Raw genomic sequence first — 14,033 nt, 5'->3', positions numbered from 1 at the left:
GAACTCAGGAGCTCTGGAAGATCAGCCAGTGCTCTTAACCATTGAGCCTTCTCTCCAGCCCTAGTTACACTTCTTAAATTCCAACCAGAGCAATGTTCTGTATTTGATCCCCAGAATCACACACACACAGATCCACAACAAACAAATTGGTCTGAGGCTTTTTCCATTGTATTTCCGATGCTGTCTGTTTTATTCCCACAGTCACCAAACAAGCCCACAATTCCTCAGGAAAAAATCCGACCCCTGACCAGTCTGGACCATCCTCAGAGTCCTTTCTATGACCCAGAAGGTGGGTCCATCACACAAGTGGCCAGAGTTGTCATCGAGAGAATCGCCCGGAAGGTACCATGAGGAAGGCCAGTGTGCCTATCCACCTTTCTAGAATCGCTAGGGTCTCTAGCAGGAAGCACCTCTGGATATGGGATTTCTGGGCCTTCTGAGGTTTCCAGTATGAAAATTATCTTTTTAGATGTAAATTAGTAAAAGCAACCCAAAGTGAAGCCAGGTTCAAAGGAATGATTTGATCCAAGCAGATTAGTTTATCATAAGTTCTATAGTCAGTCTGCCATGGTCAGGCTATCTGTTTAGTCAATGCTTTTTTTCTTGTATTTCTTTTCATTTAAGCTGTAAATGTTGGACCAGAACTCTGCAATCACATGGGTTTGGTGCCAAGGAAACATTAGATTTAGGTATTCCATCTCTCCCTTGAACATTCTCTTTTCTCAAATGTACACTCTCCGTTTCTTTGGCAGGGAGAGCAATGCAACATTGTACCTGACAATGTGGATGACATTGTAGCTGACCTGGCTCCAGAAGAGAAAGATGAAGGTACGTTGTTCTCCACTGCTGCAGGCAGCAACATAAACTGACATGACCAGTAGTCTCTGACTCAGTGCTCCCATCTCTGAAATAACCAGGATGCCTGGAGCAGGGGGTGGAGCTCAGTGTATGAGAAAATTGCTGGAGGACTGAGATTAGTATTTAACATTAATTCTCTATGACGACCATGAACATGGACTTAGGAGGTTTCGCAGTATCCAGATCACTGTCCGCTTTGATGCTTGTTGTACCTTGTCAGGTGGACACAAGTCCATCTACCCATCATCAAGGACAACAGTCCAAGCCCAAATGGCAGAGCCTTGGTGTTTAAGTTTCCTCACAGAACCTAGACTTCCTAAGTCTGTAACCTTGACAGGAAGCTAACCTTCCCATCTCTCTCCCCTCAACTGTGAAATGGGCATAATAACAGACTCTGCCTCCAAGAAAATGAGGATCAACAGGCTCAACTAAGTAAGGTTCCCAAGGATGCCAGCACAGGGTGGCTTTGGGAGCTAACACCTGTGGGTTGAGCCAATAGGAAGGAGAAGCTGCAAAAGAGCTTCGAGCTTCTCAAAACTGCCCATGAAATGCCCACATGCTTGGAAACAATGTCTGCCAAGGGCAGGGCAGAGATGAGAAGATACACACATGTAAAAGGATCTTACAGGAAGAGAACAGTCACCTTTCATTAGATAGTTACCAACAGGATGTTGGAACATCATTTTCTTTTCTTTTTAAAAAAAATTATTTTATGTGCATTGGTGTTTTGCCTGTATGTATGTCCACGTGAGGGTGTCGGATCCTCTGAAACTGGACTTATTGACAGTTGTTAGCTGGCATGTAGGTGCTGGGAGTTGAACCCGGGTGCTCTGGAAGGGCAGCCAGTGCTCTTAACTGCTGGGCCATCTCGCCAGCCCCTGGAACATCATTTCTCCAGGGAAGAAAATGTCTTCTATCCCTGGAACACACAGATAAAGCTTCATGCAGAGAGCCAGCCATGGCTTCCACAGGCTCCCAGGGAGAACATGTCAAACACTCTTTGCAGACGACACCCCTGAAACCTGCATCTACTCCAACTGGTCTCCGTGGTCGGCCTGCAGCTCCTCCACCTGTGAAAAGGGCAAGCGGATGCGGCAGCGCATGCTGAAGGCACAGCTGGACCTCAGTGTCCCCTGCCCTGACACCCAGGACTTCCAGCCCTGCATGGGCCCTGGCTGCAGCGATGAAGGTAAGGTCTAGGCCAGCTGGAGAAGATTAGGAAGAGAGGCCTGTAACACGGGGCCCTTTCACCGTGGCAGGCAGAATTCCCAGAGTGGCCTCATGGTCAATGAAGCCCAAGCCGAGCAAAAGCCTCCTACAGTATCTTGAGACCTCTGAACACACAACCCATCATGTGATAACAAATTCCCGAGGCTCACCACCTTCTCCCTCCATGTGTCACTTGTATGTCACCTAGACCAAGGTGCCTGTCAGAACATTAGGGGAAAGGATCACTGGGAGTCAGAGGAGTTAGTCAGTCAGTGGTGGCTTGACCTCATGTACTTCATGGCCCCCTAGGTAGGAGAGTGATCTACTTTCTCTTGCTAGGCCCCACTTCCTAAAGTCTCCCCAACACCCCCAACCACCACAAGATACTGTTAGAAATAAGTTTGGGGTCACAAAACAAAGAGCACCATTCTGTCTTAAGTGTCTCAACAATGCAGACTTTCCTCTTGCTCCAGGGTGTGCTCAGGAAGCGTGAACAGACAGGAAGTGCATTTCATTTTTATTCTAACTCAGGTGATGGCTGTGTCTTTTCCCCATTGGCTGGGGTCCAACCTCACAATCTTATTCAGTCGGCTAGTCTGAAAAGAATGGGTGCATAGGAGATAGAGGAAGGAGAGAGGGGTCCCTTCTCCAGACCATCAAATTCAAGGAGAGAGCAGGGGGTCTTTGTGTAAACAAAGGTTTTACTGGGTCCATAGGATTAACATATTTGTATAAAAGTCTTAAAGGTAGGGGAAATAAAGGTTTTAATTCCTTATTCTAAACACAAGTTGTATAGTACAGAACTATAGAAAAGACTCCTATTTGATATTTCTTACAATACCACCACCAGCTGGGACCAAATGGTCAATACATGAGCTGTGGGGGACAGTTCACATTCAACCACAGCACACACACACACACCAGCCACGGGATATAACAAACACATCTGCAGAGGCAGCAGACAGATGTTTTGTGATAAATTACTAATGACAAGTAGCCTGATTCTGACCCTTAGCTCAGCTGCATTTTCCCTTCTTTCTTCCTCTCATTTTCTTCCTCCCTGCCCTCCCCGTTTTTGGGGGGTTTGGGAATTTGAGAAAGTTCCTCCCCAGATAGCCCAGGCCAGCCTAGAGCTCACTCTAGGGCTCCATGCTGGTCATGATCCCCCTGCCTCAGTCACTTGAGTGCTGAGATTACAGCTATCTGGGCTTCCAAATGCTTTTAAGTTATTATTATATAAGTAGTTGTTATTCCCAGGACCTCTTCCGAATCCCACCCAAGCCTACCACAGCAGAGTGCTTGCTTCACGTAGGGACCTTCAGGCTTATTGCTTACGTTCTCCAGCTCTGTCAGAAACTGTCAAAGGTCAGGCTTGATCTCTGCAAGTTTGCAAAACCCATGTCACTACACATAGCTCTCAAGATTGCAGGACGACGATTGCTGGGCAAAGGGCAGCAGCCTGCTTCTGCATGATGCGTCTCTGCCTTTACGGGTCTATGCTGCTTTCTGTTCATATTCTGAGGAGAAGGGTGGCCGTGGCAGGGCTATACAGGCTGGAATGGTGCCTGGAACATAGACAAGCAATTCCAAGCAGAGGCTAGCTAAAACAGCACACTCCTGCCTGACACTTCCCGACTTTTCCTGGTAGCAGGCTGGCCTGCCTCTCAGGGCTTTAACCCAACATGATTCATTGCTAGCCATCTGGGCCTCAAATAGGGCACCATGGAGAAGAACATGAAGAAGATCCTGTTATAGACAAACCTACAAGGAGACAGGGAAAAGAAACTCACTGTCAACACTGAGGCTCCTTTTGGGGACAAGAGCTAGGGAACTAATGCCAGTAGTAGAGCTGAAGTCTCTAAGGATAGACTAAGACTCCACCACAGGAAAGTGGCCACTATTATATCAGGAAGACGCCCCCAGGAGGTATGACAGTTGTAAGTCGCTGGGCCTATTCCTTGGACCTGGGGCACACGCTCCACTCCTTAACCGCCTCTCCTCCCAGAGTCAGAGTTCTCTGTACCAACCCCAGGTTCTTTTCTGCTCCTCCTGAGCATGCTCAGTGTGTTGCAGATGGCTCCACCTGTACCATGTCGGAGTGGATCACCTGGTCGCCTTGTAGCGTCTCGTGTGGCATGGGCATGAGGTCCCGGGAGAGGTACGTGAAGCAGTTCCCAGAGGACGGCTCGGTATGCACACTGCCCACGGAGGAGACCGAGAAGTGCACAGTCAACGAGGAGTGTTGTGAGTGGGAGTGCCCTGTAGGTGGGTGGGGCAAGCAGGCGGACCCAGCCCAAGCTGCACAACTCCAACTGTATGGACTCCCTAGCTCCCAGCAGCTGCCTGGTGACGGAATGGGGTGAGTGGGATGACTGCAGCGCCACCTGTGGGATGGGCATGAAGAAGCGGCACCGTATGGTCAAGATGAGCCCGGCGGATGGCTCCATGTGCAAGGCTGAGACATCGCAGGCGGAGAAATGCATGATGCCCGAGTGCCGTGAGTGGGTATGGGGAGGGCTTTGGGCAGGGAACCTCAAACGGACAACAGACATCCAAGTGTTCCCCTACTGGGTGGATGAATAGGGGCCAAGAGAAAGCAAGGTCTGGTCTTCAGGACACTGTCAGGAGCAAGAGGAACCACAGGTGTGACGGGTATCCCATCAACTAGACCCAGACAGACAAGCTCCTTGGGGGTGTTCTAAGCACACTGGTGGTTTCTGGATAGAGTTCACCTGCAGCTGTGTTCCATAGAAGCATTTCCCTTGGGGCAATAGAAAGGGATAGTAAATTTAGGTAAGACATGCTTTGGCTGAGTCCAATCCATTCCTGGTTTTTTGTTTGTGGGGTTGAGACAGGGTTTCATTGTGAAGCCCTGACTAGCCTGGAACTGGCTATGTAGACCAGGCTTGCCTTGAACTCATAGAAAGCCCCCCTGCTCCACCTCCCAAGTGCTGAGATTAAAAGCGTGCACCACGACGCCCAGCATTCTTGTTTTAGCATGGCCGTGTTAGGTGTCGTAAGGTACAACTGTGCCCACTCTATATGCAAATGCTTACAATCACACACACACACACACACACACAGTAGCACTGAGCCAATTCCTGTCTGGGTCATCAAGTGAGAGGAGTGTTCTTAGTGAGGCCTTATTAAATCCATACTAACTATAGATTCAATTAAATTTAGTGACTCCATTAACTCAGTGATTTCTCTGTTGAGAACTTGCGCTCTACTTCACTGAACCTCACCTGGTATAAGGTCACGACCACCAGCTGGGCCACAGGAGATACAGGAAGAGTAACAAGCACAATAGGCTGAGAGCCACTTCCTGCCCAGGCTGTTCCATTCTATTCCAGTGGCCAGTGCTGGTGAGAGTTTTATAGTGCCAAGATCAAAGACAACACAGGTGCCTGTTCTCAGTGCCAAACTTGGCTCTTGACCTAGACACCATCCCGTGCTTGCTGTCTCCCTGGTCCGAGTGGAGCGACTGTAGCGTAACCTGTGGGAAGGGCATGAGGACCCGCCAGCGGATGCTCAAGTCTCTGGCAGAGCTGGGTGACTGTAACGAGGAACTGGAGCAGGTGGAGAAGTGCATGCTGCCAGAATGCCGTAAGTCCCGGGTCCTGGAAGCCCATCCCTTACCTCCTCCAAAGTTCCTTGGTCCAGTGAGCCCCCAACCAGCTATGTGCTAATAGTACCGGACAGGGAGAAGGCTTAGTAGATAAACCACTTTGTGTATAAGCATGGGGACCAGGATTCGGGTCCCGGAACCCACATAAAAGCCCAGCCAGACCAGCTGGAATCAGTGCTCCGGAGGTTCAGCCAGAGACCCTCTCAGTAAATACAGCAGAGAACAATGGAGGAAACACCAGAAATCATCTTTAGGCTTAGACATGCCTGTGCATATAGATACATATTCAAAAGGACATAGACGGTTAAGATCCTATAGTGAGACAAGTTTGTCCGGGAGGAAGAGTGGTGTTTGGATCTGTGTTGGCAGAAACTCTTCAATCTCACTGTTGTCTACAAAGCACACAAACACAACGTGACTGTGAAGACTAACTGGGAGACTGATAATACATAGCACAAGTTGATCTCCCTCAGTCCTTTCCCTACCCCACCCCACTTACGGGCTTATATGACCCATGAACTTTCTGAACCTTCCGATTCTATCCCTGCACCACGTGATCATTTTATTTACCCCTAACTAGAGGCTGGCATTAAGTCAATTACTCCAGCAGGCTGGTAAGAAGGAGGAAGAAAGAGTCAGGTTCTCAAAAACATCTGCCCACATCTCCCTCTGAAATCTGTAGTCAACAGCCGATATGGCTTATCCCTATCCCTCAATTTCCCAGTCCATAGAACAGCAAAACACTTTCTAGGCTCCTCTGACGATGAAAGCCAGCTACTGGCACCAAGTGTGAGCAGGTGCAGACCTCCATCAGATCTCAGCAGCCTCGGGCTTTACTGCCCATACTTAGCACACAGCTACCTCAATGACTGGGCTCTAGAGCCTTCACCTAATGGTGACAGTCACCAATTAAAACAAGTCTTTCTATCCACAGGGGCCATTAAAGGGGACCAGGAAATGAACATCTGCAGGGCACTGCTGGGAGCAAACAGCTCATTTAATCCTCATAGCCTAATTTAAAAGAACTACAATTATCCCCATTTGGCAGACAAGCTCCCTCAGGGAAAGAGGCCGGAAACCACTTACCGAAAGAGTGTGTTATCATTTGCCTCCTCGGACACATCCTGAAAAATCAGACCAAAATGCTGTTTCCCCTCACACTGTGAGGTGCATGCTTAGTAAAAAGGCTAGATCTTTTATTATGATAAGCCATAAAACACCTCTTGCTCTTGATCCTGCATAGAATTTCTTATCCTGGGCTCCTGTGTTTTACACAGACCACGATATGCAAGATGCAGATAAGGTGTAGAATAAGAAAAGCTACATGGGCTTGAAAAAGGCCCAAGTATGTATGGCTCCACGTAGGCAAGCTTCCTGCAATCCTGTTCTCTCCAAAGGCTATGAAGAGAAACCATTTGCTGAAGACCACTATGGTTTCTCTGAGGAAATCTAGGTTCCTTGAGACTGTGGGGGCTGGTCAGTGCCACTAGTCTGACTATTCCAGGAAGTCTCAGGGCAAAGCATGAGGCTACGAAAACACCTTCAAAGTCCCCATCACCTTAAGTCACAGAGGAGTCAGAATGAGAAGAGTGTGGGTCATGGCCTGCCACCAACCTTGCCCCTACTACTTACTGACTCTAGATAATGCCACTGCCGCTAGAAACCAGTTTCTCCTGGTGGGCAGCACAGTTGGGATGGTCAAAGGGGTATACTAGACTGTTTAGTTTCACACCTGTCTGTATCTTGCCAGCCATTGACTGTGAACTCAGTGAGTGGTCCCAGTGGTCTGAATGTAACAAGTCATGCGGGAAAGGCCATATGATTCGAACCCGGACAATCCAAATGGAACCTCAGTTTGGAGGTGTACCCTGCCCAGAGACTGTGCAACGCAAGAAGTGCCGTGCCCGGAAATGCCTTCGCAACCCGTCAGTCCAGAAGCTGCGCTGGAGGGAGGCCCGAGAGAGCAGGCGCAGTGAGCAGCTGAGGGAAGAATCGGAGGGAGAGCAGTTCCCAGGTACAGTTCCCCAAGGACCAGGATGGGTGGGGCTGCTCTGGGCTCAAAGAAAGAGAGGCACTTCTTGGATTATCCAGACCAAATTTTGATTCCAAATACTAAGAAAGCAAAATTTAAACAGAAGAGATTGGGTGAATATTTGTAGCAAAAAAAAAAAAAAAATTAGATATGATAATTAGCTGTCAAAATAGATTTTCAAGCAAAGAGCCTCTAGAAATTGTACACAGTTCTTTCTTCACACTTGTAAAACACCTTGTTCACAATCAGCTTGACTAACAAGGCCATTTGCTCCTGTAAAAAGGGCAAATGACAGCACAGATGTATGAGAGAGCCCGGTTGTTTAGGGACATCTTGACTCCTCAAATCAAACCATCCTTCAAGTGCAGGGCAAGACTGCCCTGGCCTGTGGCGTCTCAATTTAATGTTAACCACAAAGCTTAGCACTTGGATTTCTTTCTTCACATTAACATGGACCCAGGCTGCCACATAAACGGTCAACACTCCACCAGAACACTGAACTGAGTGCAGAGGAAGCCAGAGAATGGGCACAGCACAAACTGAAGTTCCAGGAAAAGGCAGAGCAGAGAAAGCTAGACCAAGTCTTAAGGAGCTTTCAGGAGCTTGCCAGATGAGAAGCATTCATGCAGATAAAAAATAAATGGGAAACATAAACCCATTCTTTAAAATCATCATCACCCCTGGTCTAGAGAGATGGCTATTCTTCCAGAGGACCCAGGTACAATTCCCAGCACCCACATGGTGGCTCACAGCATTCTGTAATCCAGTCCCAGGGGATCAGATGCTCTCTGGCCTCCACAGGCATTTGTGTGCATATGGTGTATAGACAGGCAAAACATACACACACACACACTCTAAAGGAAAATGAAAAAATAGTAATAATCCCTACATGGAATGGAACTGCTGAATGAGCTGGTCCAAACCAAGAAAGCCAAATGACTGATAGACCAACAGAATGATGAGTTTAGACAACCCATGGTTAAGTCCTGGGCACAGACCATTAAGTGCTCTTTGAATTCCCTGGAGGCAAAGAAGGCAGCCATATAAAAGTCAGAGCCCAGTGACTCTTCCTTAATACAGTCCATCTTACTGTGGCGCTTGCCTTTAATCCCAGCACTTGGGAAGCAGAGGCCAGCCTGGTCTACAGAGCTAGTTCTAGCACAGCAAAGGCTACACAAAGAAACTGTCTCCACAAACAAACAAACGAAAAGGGAGCGGGGAGGGGGCAGCTCATTCTCCAGTGTAGAGATGGACTAGATCTACAGGTCCTTCCCTTAAGGAGTGTTCCTATACCAAGCTGTCTGTGGCAGGCGGTAGGTCATCAGTCCCTACCAGTTAAAGGCAGCTATATGCTCAGCAGTTTCTCCAGGAAACTTGGCTGTGGTATGGTAAACAGGTACCTAATACATACATAGTCATGAGCATGCTGTGTTCAAAGGAGAGCTATATGGAGTGCTACTGATATGTGCAAACAAGAGACCTCATCTCTGGAGGTCAAGGAAGGCATGCTCATGTTTCGTAGGAAGAAGAATTGTTTGTTTTACTCAGTATTGGTTAGGCCGAAAACTCGGGCAGGAAGGCTCATGAGGAGTTCAGTGCTCCTGGCTGGTCACCACTTACAAGTCAGTGCTTTAAGCAAATCTTTGTTGTTGTTTTTCGAGACAGGGTTTCTCTGTGAAACAGCCCTGGCTGTCCTGGAACTCACTCTGTAGACCAGGCTAGCCTCGAATTTACAGAGTTCCGCTTGCCTCTGCCTTCCAAGTGCTGGGATTAAAGGTGTGCACCACCACCGCCCGGCTAAGTAAACCTTTTAACATGATCCTGCAGCTCAGACACAAGCTGGCTTAGCTTCACTCTTCTGGGATTTAGCTGTGCTGGACTCATTCTCATTTGTGTAGCCACAATCAAGTGAAGCCCCAGCCTCCCCTGCAATTCTGGGGCCTCTTTCCACAGGGTCCCTCGAGTGAAGTCAGCCAGACATGCTCACACCTACATTTTTTTCAGGCATGGTTTTTGCTCACATCCTATTACCCAAAGCAAACCAAGCCTAGGTTCACGGGGTGAAGAAATAGACTCTGCCCTTCAACAGGAAGAGATCCAGTGCATTGATGGTCATAAGTTTTGCAACCCACCACATATGAGCAGGCAATCCCTAATACAAGCAGTAGGCATTAATTCAACCACTCATTACTTAGAGAAGTGAGGGGTAGACAACTCATTAGACAGTCCTGCTAGAAGTCACCTACTGGCCTAACGAGGCATTCTCATACTTTCAGGCTGTCGGATGCGCCCGTGGACAGCCTGGTCAGAATGCACCAAATTGTGCGGAGGCGGGATTCAGGAGCGCTACATGACTGTGAAGAAGAGGTTCAAAAGCTCCCAGTTTACCAGCTGCAAAGACAAGAAGGAGATCAGAGCATGTAACGTGCACCCTTGTTAGCAGGGGTACAACTCCCCGGGGCTGCATTCCAGAGTTCAGTCACCAATAAGGTTGGGTGGTTTGTTTGCTTGTTTACGATGATTTAAATTGTGTCCACTAGTTTTCATTTTTATGGTGTGATTTGCCCAGTAGTCTTAATGGACGTCAAGGGACATCCTGTCTGAATACTTCTTGGTGGGTGTAGGCCAGGTGGGGCACCCTTGTCCTCAGGCAGCCCTCTTCCTAAGCTGCAGTGAGTAGTATTGGTTCACCTTGTACTAAACTTAAGTGTGTCCCTCTGGAGCATCCCCTGGGTCAAGCAGGACAGAGACCCTGGCTACATCCACAAGGAAAAGCAATCATGTGCTTGGGTGCCAGGATGCAGCATGCAAGGAGACACACATCAGATGCAAAGGATGGGTTCCCCTTTCTCACCTTTGGCCTGCTCACTCTTGCACAAAGCTCTTTACCTTTTCATTTAGCACAACTCCAGGTATCTTGGTAAGTCTCCTCAGTCATGAGCTCTCCAGGCCCTTGAGGAGAAGCACTAAGGTGGGGTGGCTTTTATTCTACAAACCTGATACTGGTTTGTGACGCCACAAGAGCGGCAAGTGACAATGGCTGCTTTATTTAACTGTAAGAGTGATAAAGGAAATTAAGCATAAACTGCATTTCCCTTGGGTTTTGACTGTTGGTGCCGTAACTGTCCTAAGGAGACAGGGCACAACCTTTTGTCAAGAGATTCTTCTTTAAACCAATGAAGACAGTAAAATGGGTACTAGTCCCAAATGCAACTTAAAATCTTCGTACAGATCCAGACCTTTTAGGTTTCCCAAACTTTCTAAGAGTTAAGCATTTTAGCTCTGAGAACTACCTGCTACATCAGCCAGAAAGCCCCCACATCAATTCCTCAACAAAAATACTATCTTCCCTACTTAAAAGTTTTTAAAGTCGTGATAGTTTATAGTTAGAGAGGAGAGAGACAACCTATTCCCATGACTAGGACACAAACCTAGAAGAAAGGTTATTCAGTCATGCCTGTGCCTGACTTCTGGACCGGGGCCCTGGTCCCCGTGGACAGTCCAAAGGAAGGCCAGGGGTTTCCACCGACTTCCAAGCCATCAGCAGCACACTGAATCCATGGAGTCTAATGACCAACAATCAGAGTAAAAGGACGCTTGTCTCTGATGTGAGCTCATCAGCAGGTTTTGCTCGTGCATCTGTTCAAACTATCATCACGTTCTTTTGCAAGTCTGTGTTTGTTACCGCTTCATCCAAATACACTGTGGGCAAGATGCACACGGTGCTTTGATTATACTACTTTAAGAATCTGCATTAAACACATCAGGATTATTTCCGGCCACATCTATGTACAACCCCTGAATATGTATTTTCCTTAACACAAGAGAGCCTGTTCAATAAAAAAAAAACAGAACAAACATTTCTGGGTCTGTCTTTGCTTTTAGGCCACTAAGAGGTAGGAGGATTTAGTCTTTTTACAGTTGTTACCCAGTTCATTTTCAGGAAAAGACGGGGCATCTGTCCCCTCCAGACGGGCCACTGACATCACACCCCACAGCCATTTTAATGAATTGCTTTCTCCTTCAAAGAAGTAGAATACAAAGAAATGAGAGGCTTAAATTTCCACTTGAGACCCCCAAATTGCCCCTCCAAAATAAAGTCCTGATTAAAAAAAAAAAATCTGCCCTGCCTACTTCTGCAACATCCTCCAAGTGATCTTAATGTAAACTTAACCTCAATCTATGAAAATCAAAGTTCCTTCAGATGGTGGCAGGCTTCGCTAGCATCTCCTGTTCTTATCTGATCCCAGTTGGGGATAATTTTTAACCCTGATTTGGAAGACTTTTAAAAACCAGAAAACTGACTAATGGCCAAGAAGAGAATGAGAAACACGCTACTGTTGCTAGTTTTATTGCTTTGTTTGCAATGGGGAATTTGTGGTGTCAAATCTCTTTCTTACCAAAGTTTTGTGTTAGGTAGCTGTCATTTTCTTTGGCTAACCAATCATTTTGGAAGTAAGTTTTTTGTTTGTTTGTTTTTAAAACTACAGATGCAATCTGTTTGGACTTCTACTTGGGCTAATAAAAGAGAACTCACACTGTAAGTTCATCAGACATTGGGTCAATCCCCTGTTACTGTGCAAATGTGGTGTGTGTGTGTGTGTGTGTGTGTGTGTGTGTGTGTGTGTGTGTGTGTGTGTGTGTGTGTGTGTTTGGTTTTGGTTTTCGAGACAGAGTTTCTCTATTTAGCCCTGGCTGTCCTGGAACTCACTTTGTAAAACAGGCTGGCCTCAAACTCACAGAGATCTGCCTGCCTCTGCCTCCCTGAAGACATGTGCCGCCACCACCACCTCCTGGCTTGCCAATGTGTTTTTTCTGAGGGAAATCTGCCACAGCAAGTGAGACTAAAACCTGGACTCCTTCAGACCCAGAAGTGAAAAACGTACAAAGAACCCACACAGTGCTTTCATTTGAGCTGTCTCCTGCACATGCGTTCAGCACACTCAAGGACTGCAAGCAACAGGCAAGAGCACACATCCCTACAGGTCTTCAGCACTCTGGAACCTGTCACAACCTATCCACAGTAATTGCATGGCTGATGCGTCGATACATAAACATTCTCTCTGTCAAATCACCTCTATGCCCTGTTTTCATTAAGCCTCTATGTTTCAGACAACAGAAAGTGAAAACAAAATCTTGGATCTCACATGGTAGTATTCCCAATACTAGAGAGGCCGTTCCAAGCCAGCAAAGCCTACCTCAAAGTATCTTGTTAAATTCAGAAAAATCAGAGTCACATGGGCCTCAGCAGACCATTTCATGACAGTCTGACCTGGAGTTTTCAAAATCCAGCTTTAGAAATTCTTGTTACATAGAGTTAAACTACAAAGAAGTATAATATTTACACCCTAGAGAAATGCATACTATTATCCAAACAAGATTAAACCATAAATGTTTAATTTCTACTCAGAACCAAGATAGCCATTTCTACCACGTTGCTATTTGGAACTGATGATTTCAATACTCCTATTCTTCTTCTTCTTCATACTGCCCAAAGTAGACAGAAGAAAAATAAATCCCCTTTGAAAATGATTGAAATTCAGTAACAAATTATAAATAGCAACTACATGTTAATTAGCACGGGGCTAATTCTTCCATTTAAATCCCACGAAACTGAAAGCAGATCTGTATTAAAATGTCACATTTAAATGATGGCGCCTGCTTTCGAACCCCCAAGGGCTCAGAGGCAGTGTATGTATCCTAGGACAGAAGGGCAAAGACTGTAAAGGTGAAGCCCAGGGAATCTGGGTTCGAGCCACAGCTACCTCTGAGCACTTGTGACCATTTCTGCTGTTCTGGTCTCAGGACTCACTTACTCTTCCCACACTAAAGAGGTCTTCATTCTCACCTTCGTAGTTTAGCTAATTCTTACCCAGAGAACAGGTCTCAGAATAACCAGCTCTACTCCACCTGCCCCTCACTGCTTCGTAAACCACTCAGTGCCCACCTTTTTGCTGAATCTGACGAGAGTTGCATTTTGGTCACCTATAACGAAAAATGTCACGACAAATAAAATTTACATGCATAATTTCTTACGGTTATCATCAGAGTGCGATGCAATTTCAGGCCGTTTCACTTAACATTCATGGTGTCTTCACATAAGATGGCATTCATTAACATCTCACAGTGCTCAAAATATCCCTCTCTCTAGCATACTGATTAGTTAACAGGCTCATATTTTAAGCCATTACATACTCAGACAATTTTCCTTTACCTCAAGTAATTTTTAAGTATTAAAAGAAGAGTGGGAGCTGAGGAGATGGGTAAGGGCACACACTACCAAACCTGATGACCTGACTACAATCC

General features: G+C 46.7%; 1 protein-coding gene across 1 annotated transcript in view; it reads left to right on the top strand.

The window, feature by feature from the left end:
* The window catches only part of Spon1 (spondin 1), a 292,692-nt gene extending 280,413 nt beyond the window's left edge, over nucleotides 1–12,279 (top strand). The window contains exons 9-16 of the mRNA XM_052761491.1: nucleotides 202–342; nucleotides 753–828; nucleotides 1,865–2,047; nucleotides 4,141–4,311; nucleotides 4,397–4,564; nucleotides 5,509–5,673; nucleotides 7,446–7,709; nucleotides 10,004–12,279. Of these exons, the coding sequence (XP_052617451.1) occupies nucleotides 202–342; nucleotides 753–828; nucleotides 1,865–2,047; nucleotides 4,141–4,311; nucleotides 4,397–4,564; nucleotides 5,509–5,673; nucleotides 7,446–7,709; nucleotides 10,004–10,167 (1,332 nt within the window). The 3' untranslated portion in view covers nucleotides 10,168–12,279. The remainder of the gene's footprint in view (nucleotides 1–201; nucleotides 343–752; nucleotides 829–1,864; nucleotides 2,048–4,140; nucleotides 4,312–4,396; nucleotides 4,565–5,508; nucleotides 5,674–7,445; nucleotides 7,710–10,003) is intronic.
* The last annotated feature ends 1,754 nt before the right edge of the window (nucleotides 12,280–14,033 follow it).

Source organism: Peromyscus californicus, unplaced genomic scaffold (genome assembly GCF_007827085.1).
Source record: "Peromyscus californicus insignis strain IS unplaced genomic scaffold, ASM782708v3 Scaffold_4__1_contigs__length_199733344, whole genome shotgun sequence".
Classification (NCBI taxonomy): domain Eukaryota; kingdom Metazoa; phylum Chordata; class Mammalia; order Rodentia; family Cricetidae; genus Peromyscus; species Peromyscus californicus.
This window is presented reverse-complemented; position numbering and strand designations above follow the sequence as displayed.